We start from the raw sequence: 15152 nt of genomic DNA on the forward strand, positions 1-15152 counted from the left end.
TTTTGTGATTGACTTATTTCACTCTGCGTAATGTTTTAAAAGTTCATCCATGTTGTAGCATGTGTCTAAACTTCATTCCCTTTTAAAAATGCCCAAATAATATTTCGTTGTATGGATATGCCATATTTTGTTTTTACCTTCGTCAGTTTGTGGGCATTTGGGTTTCCACTTTTTGATTATTATGAATAATGCTGCTATGAAAATCAGTATACAAGTTTTTGTGTGGAGATATGTTTTCTTGGGAGTGGAATTGTTGGGTTATATGGTAACTCTTCTGTGTTTCACCGTTTAATGAACAAAACTGTTTTCCAAAATGGCTGCACTGTTTTTCATTCTCATCAGCGATGTATGAGGATTCCAGTTTTTCAACATCCCTGCCAATATTTTATTGTCTGAGGAGTTCCCTTTTGACTAGTAAAAGTCATAATGCTTTTTAATTTTTTTTAAAGAGTTTTTTTTGATGTGGACCATTTTTTTAAAGTCTTGATTGAATTTGTTACAGTTATTGCTTCTGTTTTATGTTTTGGTTTTTTTGGCCGCGAGGCTGTGGGATCTTAACTCCCTGACCAGGGATCGAACCTGTACCCCCTGCATTGGAAGGCAAAGTCTTAACCACTGGACTGCCAGGGAAGTCCCCATAATGCTTTATTTGTTGGTCGTCTGCAAGTTATAGGATAATGCCACCTGTCTGTATACAGTTTCAGTGGTGTTCATGTGGTACCCCAAAAAGAAGAGAAAATAAAAATGTAAAACTATAATGAAATGCTGGATTATAGAGGATTTATACATAGTAGATTTGCTGAAATGTTTATTTTAATGAAAATTAGGATAACATCTTAAGAAAAATAACTGAACTGTGAGTTTTAAAAGTTCTCAATTCATAGGGATCCTGGTTAGTTTACCTTTTGAACATGCCATTTGCACAACTATAGATATGACTCCAAAGAATTCTTCCTGTTTTATACTGATTTGTCAGCTGTTATTATCCAACAAAACATTGTTTTTAATCTCTATTTAAAATTATTTACTTTGAAATGTTGATTAAACTCACCTTTTGCTGCATTTTTCACCCACTCTCAGATTGAAGTACTAATCAGGAAGGGTAATTTGAAAAGCAGACTGTAGTCAAGAACATTGCTTTTCATACATCATACTGCATGTGAATCTCCTGGGGATCTTGTTAAAATGCAGTTTTTAGAAATTGAGTTAAAACTAGTATATGATACTATATGTTTCAGGTGTACATAAAATGCAGATTTTTATTCAGCATTTCTGGGATGGAGATTTTGTATTTCTAACAAGCTCCTGGGTGATACTCTAGCTGCTGGTCTTTGGACCACACTCTGAGAAGCAAGGATAATGATGGTAGTGATATGTACTGGGTAATTATTGTACTGATTACCTTTACCTTTACAATAACTCTGTAAAGTAGTTACAAATTAATTAATTTCCTTTTTACAAATTAATTAATTTAGGCTCAAAGTGGTTAAAGCCCAAGGTCACATAGCAAATAAATGGCAGAGTGGGAATTGCAGTCAAGGTTTGTCTGAATCCAGGGTTCATGTTCTTGTCATTCATCATCCTTTGGCACATTGGAGATGGTGTACTTAGAAAATGGTCAGTAAGGAAGTACTTTGTAGACTTGTGGTTTTTAAAAGTTATTTAGAATTTTCAGAATTAGAAAATAGCACTGCCTCTAGCCCTTATGAAGTGTGTTTTTTTTACAAAAGAGTACCAAATTCTTAAAGAATCACTAGTTCTTAGTTTTTAATCTGCTGGAGTCTACAATGTGAAATGTAACCATAGTCTCACTGTTAATTTCATGAGACTGATTTTAAGAGCAATTTATAATAGTGGAAATTAGGTAAAAATATTTGAAAGCAAGAGAGAATAAAATATTTCAAATGAATATTTTTTGTGTTGATTAAATGCAGATTACTTCACAGAATGCTGCCTCAACTGTGTTGCCTTTAAGATATTTAACCTACTGTTTTTGTAGAGTCAGCGAGCCTCAGTGAACATGATGATTGGTGACTTGAGTTTGCTATCACCTGAATTGAAAATGGGAAAACCTGCTTCTCCAAGTTCTGACTTATATGCTTATGGCTGCCTTTTATTGTGGGTATGTTATTTTTTTATTGAAACAGATAAGTCATTTATTTATATATATTTCAGTATAGAAAGTGATGGTTTGAAGTGGTTTTCCTCAGTATATTACTCTGAATAAAAAATAGTGGTAGATTTTTAGTAGAAAAAAAATTTCTTCCCACTTGTTTTTAAAAGGTTGTCATAAACTGTTGCTCTACAGTTGATCTTTGAACAACATGGGTTTGAACTGCCTGGGTCCACTTAAGCGCAGTTTCATTTTCAGAAGTATATACTATCGTACCACTCCATCCATGGTTGCGCACGTACAGAGGAACCAGGAATATGGAGGGCCAACCATAAATTCTATGCGGGTTTTCAACTGTGCCAAGCTTCGGCACCTCTAACCTCCATGTTGTTCAAGAGTCAGCTGTACTTCTTATCATCTGTTGTGTACTTTCTAAAAATTGGCTTGATAATATGTTTTACATAGCATGCTACTGTCTTAGTTTTATTGAAGTCAAGATTAACAGTGAGGATGGTTTTGTCCTATATTAATCTGGAAGTAATTCATGCATATATGGAAAATAAATATTAAATGATATTAAATAAGCCTTGAGTAAAAGTTCCTGCTTTGAGCGTAAACCAAATAGCTATTTCTAATCCATGGTTTAAACCCGTTCTTCCTGTGAAATATGAGGGGTTAAGTGTTAACAGGGAAGGATGTCTGTTCTCACTTCTTCTGTTTAACATTGTACTGGAGGTTCTAGCCCAGGGGTCAGCAAAATTTTCCATAAGCGGCCAGATGGTAAATAGTTCAGGCTTTGTGGGACATATGGTTTCTGCTGCTTTAGCCTAAAAGCAGCTATAGACAGTACATAAATGAGTGAGTGCCTCTGTTCCAATAAAACTTTATTTATGGATATTGAAATTTGAATTTCATATAATTTTCATGTGTCATGAAATAGTATTCTTTGATTTTCTTTTAAACATTTTAAAATGTGAAAACCATTCTTGGCTTGCATGCTGCATGAAAACAAGCAGTGGGATGGATTTGGCATACAGGCTGTAGTTTGCTAATCCTGGTTCTAGTTAGTCAAATTAAGGCAACAAAACAAAAAGCATACAGTTTGAAAATGAAGAAGTAAAGCCATCTTTATTTGCAGGTGACATGATTAATTATGTAGAAAATCTTTATGAATGTTATATACATTAATGCTACTAAAACCAAATTTAGCAAGGTTGCAGGATACAAAGTCAGTATAATAATTAATTGGGTTTCTTTATACTAGGAAATTGAAATTAAACAGTCATTTACAGAAGTATAAAAAATATGAAGCTTTTAGAGCTAAATTGACAAAAGATTTGCAAGATCTTTATACTGAAAACTACAAAAGTATTGTTGAGAGGAACTAAAGAAGGTGTAAATAAATGGAGAGATGCGCCATGTTCATGGACTGGAAGAATCAGTGTTGTATGGATGTGAGTTCTTCTCAAATTGGTCATAGTTTTGATACAATTTCAACAAAACTCCTTCTAGGCTTACTTTTTTTTTTTTTTTGACAGTAATTGACAATCAGATTCTGTAGTTTATATGAAAATACATGGGATCTGGGATAGCTAAAACAATTTTGAAAAAGAATACAAGTGGAGGATTTTAACTGATTTTAAGACTTAATAAAATTACCGTAAATCAAGACAGTGTGATATTGATGTAAAGTTAGACATGGATCAATGGAACAGAATAGAGACAGTAGAAATAACACCCACTAAAATATGGTCAGTTGATTTTTGACCAAGGTGCCAGGACAGTTCTATGAGGGAAAAGATAGTCTTCAACAAATGGATAACAATTGGGTATCTGTACATAAAAAATAAACTTTGACTCATTCATTGCACAATGTATAAAAATTAACTCTAAATGTATATTAGACCAAAATGTAAAACCTAAGTCTCTAAAACTCAAGAATAAAATACAGGAGAAAATCTTACTGAGTTTGGCAAAGATTTTTTGTAATAGGACACAAAAAACATCAAGTATAAAAGAAAATAATTTGGATTTCATCAAAATTTAAAATTGTGCTCTTCACAAGACACTGTTACAAAAATGAAAGGCAAGTCATACACAAACTTGGAGGAAATATTTGCAAAACATATATCTGACAGAAGACTTCTATACAGCTTACAGTGAACTCTTACAACTGAATAATAAGAAGACAACTCAAAAATGGACAAAATATTTAAATAGGCACTTACCAAATAAAATGTCCAGATGGTAAATAAGCATGTGAAAACATGCTCTCAATATCATTAGTCATTGGGGAAATACAAATTAAAACCAAAAGGAGATACTACCACACGCCCACTATAATGTCTAAAATTAAAAATACTAACCACATCAAGTGTTGGCTAAGATGTATAGCAACTAGAACTCTCATATATTGCTGAGGGGAATGTAAATGTAACAACCACTTTGGAAAACAACTTGGCAGTTGTTAAAAGGTTAAACATATACCTATTATATGACCCAGCTGTTTTACTCCTAGATATTTAGCCAAGAGAAATAAAAGCATATGTCCACGCAAAGACTTGTACAAAAATATTCAAAGACATTTTATTTGTAAGAGCCAAAAAATGGGAACAACCCAAATGTCCATAAACAGATGAATGGAAAAACAGTCTGCTATATATTCATTGGAATATTACTCAGCAATAAAAAGGAATGAACTATTAATACAGGCATGCCTTGTTTTATTGAGCTTCACTTTATTGCACTTCACATATATTGTGTGTTTTTATATATTGAAGATTTGTGGCAACCCTGCATGTCAGATGATGGTTAACGTTTTTTAACAATAAAATATATTCTTAAATTAGGGGATGTACATTGTTTTTTATTCTTTTATTTTTTAACATCTTTATTGGAGTATTAATTGCTTTACAGTGTTGTAAAGTTTCTGCTGTATAACACAGTGAATCAGCTATATGTATACATATATCCCCATATACCCTGCCTGTTGCATCTCCCTCCCCCCCTCCCTATCCCACCCTTCTAGGTGGTCACAAAGCACAAAGCTGATCTCCCTGTGCTGTGCAGCTGCTTCCCACTAGCTATTTTACATTTGGTAGTGTATATGTCAATGCTACTCTCTCACTTTGTCCCAGCTTACCCTTCCCCCTCCCCGTGTCCTCAAGGCCATTCTCTGTGTCTGTGTCTTTATTCCTGTCCTGCCCCTAGGTTTTCAGAACCATTTTTTTTTGATTCCATATATATATATGTGTTAGCATATGGTATTTGTTTTTCTCTTTCTGACTTCGCTCTGTATGACAGACTCTGGATCCATCCACCTCACTACAAATAACTCAATTTCGTTTCTTTTTATGGCTGAGTAATATTCCATTGTATATATGTGTACCATCTTCTTTATCTATTCATCTGTTAATGGACACTTAGATTGCTTCCATGTCCTGGCTATTGTAAATAGTGCTGCAATGAACATTGTGGGACATGACTCTTTGAATTACGGTTTTCTCAGGGTATGTGCCCAGTAGTGGGATTGCTGGGTCATATGGTAGTTCTGTTTTTAGTTTTTTAAGGAACCTCCGTACTGTTCTCCATAGTGGCTGTACCAATTTACATTCCCACCAACAGTGCAAGACGGTTACCTTTTCTCCACACCTTCTCTAGCATTTATTGTTTGTAGATTTTTTTGATGATGGCCATTCTGACCAGTGTGAGATGATATCTCATTGTAGTTTTGATTTGCATTTCTCTAATGATTAGTGATGTTGAGCATCCTTTCATGTGTTTATTGGCAATCTGTATATCTTCTTAGGAGAAATGTCTATTTAGGTCTTCTGCCCATTTTTGGATTGGGTTGTTTGTTTTTTTGATATTGAGCTGCATGAGCTGCTTGTATATTTTTGGAGATTAATCCTTTGTCAGTTTGCTTCATTTGCAAATATTTTCTCCCATTCTGAGGTTTGTCTTTTTGTCTTGTTTATGGTTTCCGTTTCCTTTGCTGTTCAAAAGCTTTTAAGTTTCATTAGGTCCCATTTGTTTATTTTTATTTCCATTACTCTTGGAGGTGGGTCAAAAAGGATCTTGCTGTGATTTATGTCATAGAGTGTTCTGCCTATGTTTTCCTCTAAGAGTTTGATGGTGTCTGGCCTTCCATTTAGGTCTTTAATCCATTTTGAGTTTATTTTTGTGTATGGTGTTAGGAAGTGTTGTAATTTCATTCTTTTACATGTAGCTGTCCAGTTTTCCAGCACCACTTATTGAAGAGGCTGTCTTTTCTCCATTGTATATTCTTGCCTCCTTTATCAAAGATAAGGTGACCATATGGGTTTATCTCTGGGCTTTCTATCCTGTTCCGTTGATCTACATTTCTGTTTTTGTGCCAGTACCATACTGTCTTGATTACTGTAGCTTTGTAGTATAGTGTGAGGTCAGGGAGCCTGATTCCTCCAGCTCCATTTTTCTTTCTCATGATTGCTTTGCCTATTCGGGGTCTTTTGTGTTTCCATACAAATTGTGAAATTTTTTGTTCTAGTTCTGTGAAAAATGCCATTGGTAATTTGATAGGGATTGCACTGAATCTGTAGATTGCTTTGGGTAGTAGAGTCATTTTCACAATGTTGATTCTTCCAATCCAAGAACAGGGCATATCTCTCCATCTGTTGGTATCATCTTTAATTTCTTTCACCACTGTCTTATAGTTTTCTGCATACAGGTCTTTGTCTCCTTACGTAGGTTTATTCCTAGATATTTTATTCTTTTTGTTGCGGTGGTAAATGGGAGTGTTTCCTTAATTTCTTTTTCACATTTTTTATCATTAGTGTATAGGAGTGCAAGAGATTTCTGTGCATTAATTTCGTATCCTGCTACTTTACCAAATTCATTGATTAGCTCTAGCAGTTTTCTGGTAGCATCTTTAGGGTTCTCTATGTATAGTATCGTGTCATCTGCAGACAGTGACAGTTTTACTTCTTTTAGATTTGGATTCCTTTTATTTCTTTTTTGTCTCTGATTGCTGTGGCTAAAGCTTCCAAAACTATGTTGAATAATAGTGGTGAGAGTGGGCAACCTTGTCTTATTCCTGATCTTAGAGGAAATGGTTTCAGTTTTTCACCATTGAGAACGATGTTGGCTGTGGGTTTGTCTTATATGGCCTTTATTATATTGACGTAGGTTCCCTCTGTGCCTACTTTCTGGAGAGTTTTTATCATAAATGGGTGTTGAATTTTGTTGAAAGTTTTTTCTGCATCTGTTGAGATTATCATATGGTTTTTATCCTTCAGTTTTTTAATACGGTGTGTCACATTGATTGATTTCTGTATATTGAAGAATCCTTGCATTCCTGGCGTAAAACTCACTTGATCATGGTGTATGATCCTTTTAATGTGCTGTTGGATTCTGTTTGCTAGTATTTTGTTGAGGATTTTTGCATCTGTGTTCATCGGTGTATTGGCCTGTAGTTTTCCTTTTTTGTGACATCTTTGTCTGGTTTTGGTATCAGGGTGTTGGTGACCTCGTAGAATGAGTTTGGGAGTGTTCCTCCCTCTGCTGTATTTTGGAAGAGTTTTAGAAGGATAGGTGTTAGCTCTTTGCTAAATGTTTGATAGAATTTGCCTGTGAAGCCGTCTGGTCCTGGGCTTTTGCTTGTTGGATGATTTTTAATCACAGTTTCATTTTCAGGGCTTGTAATTGGTCTTTTTATGTTTTCTATTTCTTCCTGGTTCAGTCTCAGAAGGTTGTGCTTTTCTAAGAATTTGTCCATTTCTTTCAGGTTGTCTGTTTTACTGGCATATATAGTTGCTTGTAGTAATCTCTCCTGATCCTTTGTATTTCTGCAGTGTCCCTTTGTATTTCTGCCTTTTTCATTTCTAATTCTGTCGATTTGAGTCTTCTCCCTTTTTTTCTTGATGAGTCTGCTAATGGTTTACCAATTTTGTTTATCCTCTGAAAGAACCAGCTTTTAGTTCTATTGATCTTTGCTATTGTTTCCTTCATTTCTTTTTCATTTATTTCTGATCTGCCCTTTATGATTTCTTTCTTCTGCTAACTTTGGGTTTTTTTTTTTGTTTTTTCTCTAATTGCTTTAGGTGTGGTGAGGTTGTTTATTTGAGATGTTTCTTGTTTCCTGAGGTAGGATTGTATTGCTATAAACTTCCCTCTTAGAACTGTTGCTGCATCTCATAGGTTTTGGGTCGTCGTGTTTTCATTGTCATTTGTTTCTAGGTATTTTTTTGATTTCCTCTGACTTCTTCAGTGATCTCTTAGTTATTTAGTAGCATATTTAGCCTCCATGCGTTTGTATTTTTTACAGTTTTTTCCTGTATTGATATCTGGTCTCATAGCGTTGTGGTCAGAAAAGATAGTTGATATGATTTCAGTTTTCTTAAATTTACCAAGGCTTGCTTTGTGACCTAAGGTGTGATCTATCCTGGAAAATGTTCCATGAGCACTTGAGAAGAAAGTGTATTCTGTTGTTTTTGGATGGATTGTCCTATAAATATCAATTAAGTCCATCTTGTTTAATGTGTCATTTAAAGCTTGTGTTTCCTTATTTATTTTCTTTTTGGATGCTCTGTCCATTGGTGATAGTGTGGTGTTAAAGCCCCGTACTATGATTGTCTTGCTGTTGATTTCCCCTTTTATGGCTGTTAGCATTTGCCTTATGTATTGAAGTGCTCCTATTTTGGGTGCATAAATATTTACGATTGTTATATCTTCTTCTTGGATTGATTCCTCGATCATTGTGTAGTGTCCTTCTTTGTCTCTTGTAATAGTCTTTGTTTTAAAGTCTATTTTGTCTGACATGAGAATTGCTACTCCAGCTTTCTTTTGATACCCATTTGCGTGGAATAATCTTTTTCCATCCCCTCACTTTCAGTCTGTGGGTCCCTAGGTCTGAAGTGGGTCTCTTGTTGACAGTATATATATGGGTCTTGTTTTTGTGTCCATTCATCCAGTCTGTGTCTTTTGCTTGGAGCATTTAATCCATTTACGTGTAAGGTAATTATCGATATGTATGTTCCTATTACCATTTTCTTAATTATTTGGGGTTTGTTTTTGTAGGTCTTTTCCTCCTCTTGTGTTTCCCACTTAGAGAAGTTCCTTTACCATTTGTGGTAGAGCTGGTTTGGTGGTGCTGAATTCTCTTAAGTTTTGCTGCCTGTAAAGGTTTTAATTTCTCTGTCAAATGTGAATGAGATCCGTGCTGGGTAGAGTAATCTTGGTTGTAGGTTTGTCCCTTTTATCACTTTAAATATGTCCTGCCACTCCCTTCTGGCTTGCAGAGTTTCTGCTGAAAGATCAGCTGTTAACCTTATGGGGCATTCCATTGTAGTTATTTGTTTCTTTTCCCTTGCTGCTTTTAATATTTTCTCTTTGTAATTTTTGATAGTTTGATTACTATGTGTGTTGGCATGTTACTCCTTGAATTTATCCTGTATGGGACTCTCTGCGCTTCCTGGACTTGATTGACTATTTCCTTTCCCATGTTAGGGAAGTTTTCAAGTATCCTCTCTTCAAATATTTTCTCAGACCCTTTCTTTTTCTCTTCTTCTTTTGGGACCCCTATAATTCGAATGTTTGTGCGTTTAATGTTGTCCCAGTGGTCTCTGACACTGTCCTCAATTCTTTCCATTCTTTTTTCTTTATACTGCCAGTTATTTCCACTATTTTATCTTCCAGGTCACTTATCTGTTCTTCTGCCTCAGTTATTCTGCTATTGATTCCTTCTAGAGAATTTTTAATTTCATTTCTTGTGTTGTTCATCATTGTTTTGTTGCTCTTTTGTTCTTTTAGTTGTTTGTTAAATGTTTCTTGCATTTTCTCCATTCTGTTTCCAAGATTTTGGATCATCTTTACTGTCATTACTCTGAATTCTTTTTCAGGTATACTGCCTATTTCCTCTTCATTTGTTTGGTCTGGTTGGTTTTTATCTTGTTCCTTCCATCTGCTGCATATTTCTCTGTCTTCTCATTTTGTTGAACTTACTGTGTTTGGGGTCTCCTGCAGGCTGCAGGTTCATTGTTCCCGTTGTTTTTGGTGTCTGCCTCCAGTGGGTAAGGTTGGTTCAGTGGATTGTGTAGACTTCCTGGTGGAGGGGACTGGTGCCTGTGTTTTGGTGGGTGGCGATGGATCTTGTCTTTCTGGTGGGCAGAACCGTGTGCGGTGGTGTGCTTTGGAGTGTCTGTGAACTTAGTATGATTTTAGGCAGCCTGTCTGCTAATGGGTGCAGTTATGTTCTTGTCTTGATAGTTTTTTGGCATGGGGCATCCAGCACTCGAGTTTGCTGGCTGTTGTTGGGTGGAGCTGGGTCTTAGCGATGAGGCGCAGATCTCTGGGAGAGCTCTAGCCAATTGATATTATGTGGGGCTGGGAGGTCTCTGGTGGTCCAGTGTCCTGAGCTTGGCTCTCCCACCTCAGAGGCTCAGGCCTGGCACCAGGCCGGAGCACCAAGACCCTCTCATCCACACAGCTCAGAAGAAAAGGGAGAAAAAAAGAAAGAAAAAAACCCAGTAAATAATGAAAGTTAAAAAAATTATGAAAATAAAAAATTTTTTAAAAAACTATTAGTATAATAAAGTAGTAATAATAAAAAAAGATAAAGAAGAGAGCAATCAACTCAATAAACCCACCAATGATAACAAGCACTAGAAACTATACTAAGATAAACATAAAAGTCAGAAAGAAGTCAGTTGCAGAGAGCAAACCCCAAGTCTACAGTTGCTCCCAATGTCCACAAGCTCTTTTTGGGATGAGTCGTTTTCTATTCAGGTATTCCACAGATTCAGGGTACTTCAAGTTGATTTTGGGGATTTAATCTGCTCCTGAGGCTGCTCGGAGAAATTTCCCTTTCTCTTCTTGTTTGCATAGCTCCTGGGGTTCAGCTTTGGTTTTGGCCCCGCCTCTGTATGTAGGTTGTCTTCAGGCCTCTGTTCCCACCCAGACAGGACAGGGTTAAAACAGCGGCTGATTAGGGCAGTCTGGCTCACTCAGGTCGGGAAGAGGGAGGGGTACAGTAGTAGTAATTGGAATGCAGGGCGAGCCCGCAGTGGCAGAGGCTGGCGTGACGTTGCAACAGCCTGAGGCGCGCCGTATGTTCTCCCGGGGAAGTTGTCCCTGGATCTTGGGACCCTGGCAGTGGTGGGCTGCACAGGCTCCTGGGGTGGGGGTGTGGATAGTGACCTGTGCTCACACACAGGCTTCTTGGTGGCTGCAGCAGCAGTTAGCGTTTCATGCCCGTCTCTGGTGTCCGAGGTGATAGCCGTGGCTCGCACCCATCTCTGGAGCTCGTTTAGGTTTTGCTCTGCTTTCTGTGGACAGACAGGGAAAGAATACCCTCTCCTCGCACACCCCGAAATAATAGTCTCTTGCCTCTTAGGAAGGTCCAGACTTTTTCCCAGACTCCCTCCCCACTAGCCGTGGTGCAGTTGTCCCCTTCAAGATGTCTTCACGCAGCCAACCCCAGTCCTCTCCTTGGGATCTGACCTCCGAAGCGTGAGCCTCAACTCCCAGCCCCCACTTGCCCCAGCGGGTGAGCAGACTAGCCTCTCAGGCTGGTGAGTGCCGGTCAGCACCGATCCTCTGTGTGGGAATCTCTCCACTTTGCCCTCTGCACCCGTTGCTGCGCTCTCCTCCGTGGCTCTGAAGCTTCCCCCCTGCCCACCTCCCGTCTCTGCCAGTGAAGGGGCTTCCTAGTGTGTGGAAACTTTCCCTCCTTCACAGCTCCATCCCAGAAGTGCAGGTCCCGTCCCTATTCTTTTGTCTCTGTTTTTTCTTTTGCCCTCTCTGGGTACGTGAGGATTTTCTTGCCTATTGGGAAGCCGGAGTCTTCTGCCAGCATTCAGTAGTTTTTCTGTAGGAATTGTTCCACATGTAGATGTATTTTTGATGTATTTGTGGGGAGGAAGGTGATCTCCATGTTTTATTCCTCTGCCATCTTGAAGGTCCCCCCCCCCTTACATTGTTTTTTAGACATAATGCTATTGCATACTTAATAGATTACAGTATAGTGTAAACATAACTGTTATGTTACAGGAAACCAAAAAAAGTTGCATGACTCACTTTATTTCAGTATTCACTTTATTGCAGTGGTCTGGAACTGAATCCTCAGTATCTCTCAGGTTATGTCTCTACACCCAGTAATATGGAGGAATCTCAAAATAATTCGGCCAAGCTAAAAAAAGCCAAAGGAAAGAAAGAGTACATATTTTATGTTTCTATTTATATAGAATTCTAAAAAATGCAAACTTATCTATGGTGATAGAAAGGAGTGCTCTGGAGTTTGAGGGCAGAGAGGAAGGGAGCGATAGATTACAAAGGGGCATGAGGAAATTTTTTTGGCATGATCACCATGTTCACCAGATTGATTGTGGTGATGATTTTGTAGCAGGATACATATATCAAAATATTGATAATTATATACTTTAAATACATGTAGTTTATTGTATATCAACTATACCTCAATAAAGCTGTTATAAAAAGAGTATTTATACCTACCCAAGTGGTGATCAGTGGGAATCCCATTCAACAATTAATTATTCACAAGTTTTAGCCTTATGCTGGCATATGTATTTAAATTTGTGTGGTTTCATAGAACCATCATAGCCATAGAAATTATTGTACTGGCATCATTTTTGTCATTGCTTTAGTAATCTCTTTATTCTTTACATCAGGACGAAAGTGAATGTCTCAGATGTTCTTATGTTCCTGAGAGCTATCATAAAATATCACTTAAGTATGGTAATAGCAGTCTTTATTCCACCAGTTTCCTTTCTTCATTAACTGGTAGTAAAGAGCTTTATGAGTAAAGTCACTATTGTGCTGAATTCCTGCTCTTCTTTAATGTTGACTGAGTTCTTTTAAAAATTTCATTTTTAAATTACCATGTAGTACAGTTGATTGGTTTTTGGTGTTCAGTCCTATGAATTTTAACATATGTATAGATTAGTATACCCATCACCACAGCTGGGATACAGAACAGTTCCCTAACTCTAAAAAAAAAAAAAATCCTATGTGCTGTCCCTTTGTAGTCATACCCTCTCCCTAACCCTTAACCCTTGGCAACCGCTGATCTTTTCTATATCACTACAGCTTTGTCTTTTTAAGAATGTTATATAAATGTTATCTTACAGTATGTAACCTTTTGAGACTAGCTTCTTCACTCAGCATAATGCCTTTGAAATTCATCCAGGTTGTTTAGTATATCAATAGTTCATTCCATTTTTGTGGCTGAGTGGTACTCTATTATATGGATGTACCAACTTTGTTTATCTGTTGAAGGACATTTGGGTTTCCAGTTTTTGGCCATTACAAATAAAGATGCTAGGAACATTTGTGTGTAGGTTTTTGTGTGAACATAGTTTTACTTCTCTAGAATAAATAGGAGGACGATTATTGAGTAGACTGTAATTGTATATATAACTTTATAAGGGGGTGCCAAACTTTTCCAGAGTGGCTGTACCATTTTGCATTCTCAGAACCAGCACTGTATGAGAGTTTCAGACTCTCACGATTGTTAATACCTCCTATTGCCATTGTTTTCTGTTTTAGCCATTCTCTTAGGTCTGCATTTTTTGGACTTCCTTAACAATTTGAGACCCATACCTTCATGCAGTTTCAGTTACCTTCTGAAACCAGGATTTTGTGATTCCCTATAGTTTTTCTTTTACAGAAGTAAAGAATCCAATCCAGTATATTTTTATCTGGACAGGACTTCCTACCCTCTCATTTTACTATAACTGCTCTTAAATCTCCAATATGTTTTGTCCACTGTCTTCCCTTTCTCCCTAGTCTATCAGCAACCTCCTAGCTTCTCTTCCTTTCTTCTTCAGCGTTGGACCCCATCATATAACATCTAGGCTACCCTGTATCCCCTTTGACTCCTATTCATCTCTTTAGCCTGTTTAGACAAACCTCGTTTCTAGATATGTTTTGTGGTCTGCTATATATGATTTTAAAAATATTCTATTTTTTTAAGGTTTTATTTCTTTGTGAGACTAATTTTTATAAAAGACACATATATTTGATTTTTCTCCAGAGTGTGACCAAACATTATATTTATTAATTTAAGGACATTATTATGTGTATTTATAACATGGTGATAACATCCTCCCTTGCTGGGAACACATAGTGCATGTTTGGAACTTAGTTAATAAGTGCTTTATGAACTTCATCTCATTGCATCCTCCTAAACAACCATGTGAGGGAGCACATCATCGTCCTAAGTGTAGACGTGAGGCATGTGAAAGTCAGAGAAGGACATCACTTCTTAAGTAACGTCCCATCTCAGAATTTCAGTGTCTTGAGGCTGCGTTCAAGACCACCTTCTGCATTCACATCACATATTAAGCCTTGAAGGTGCAGTCTTCACTGAAGCCAATGATAAACAATTGCTGAAGGGGCCCAGGCTTTGGAAATAAGTTACTAATAAGTGTCATTGCACTGATTACAATGAAGTCTCTTATATTTTACAATGCCCTATTAAGGCATCTCTAACCTTGTCTTCTATGAGCTCTTTGGTGAGAAGTCCTCCTTTTAGAAAGCCTTACATGGATGTGAGTAACACTTCTGTTTAGAGGTCAGGTGTACTTTTTATACATTATGCTTCGTTTTGATGTTTAATCCCCAACTAAGAGACAAGGGGAAAAGTAATATTCCATATCTGTCATTCCTTTAGATACAGCTGATGTGGCCTATGATGAGTGCCTTTCACAAATATTCCAATTAAGAGAAATCTCAAGAGAAGGAAAATGGGTGGCAGCCCCCTAAAATCTGGAAGTGATGCTAATATCATAATTAAGCAGACTGAGTGGAATGGATCTCATTATTACCGAATTGTATGTAGGAGGATTAAGGCTTCCAGGCTGGATGGAGCCACTAACATCTCTAATGCCCTCCTCTGTGCAGGAATTTCATGTGTTTCTGGACCTCCTTTGAGACCCACCCAAGAACCTCAGACTCACTATTCCTTTCTTATTGGATCCAAGTGCAGAGAGCTTGGAGTTCACTTCTCAAAGTGTGTTATTTATGAGGATCATCTATAACATCT

At 37.2% G+C, this 15152-nt stretch overlaps 1 protein-coding gene across 2 annotated transcripts in view; it reads left to right on the plus strand.

The window, feature by feature from the left end:
• The window catches only part of STK31 (serine/threonine kinase 31), a gene marked incomplete at both ends in the record, with an annotated part of 86200 nt that overhangs the window by 50647 nt on the left and 20401 nt on the right, over positions 1-15152 (plus strand). For both annotated transcript variants that reach the window (XM_082847016.1, XM_082847017.1), the window contains one exon: positions 2000-2122. In XM_082847016.1, the coding sequence (XP_082703142.1) occupies positions 2000-2122 (123 nt within the window). The remainder of the gene's footprint in view (positions 1-1999; positions 2123-15152) is intronic.

This window comes from Leucopleurus acutus, assembly GCF_964270905.1.
Source record: "Leucopleurus acutus genome assembly, chromosome: 9".
Taxonomy (NCBI): Eukaryota; Metazoa; Chordata; class Mammalia; order Artiodactyla; family Delphinidae; genus Leucopleurus; species Leucopleurus acutus.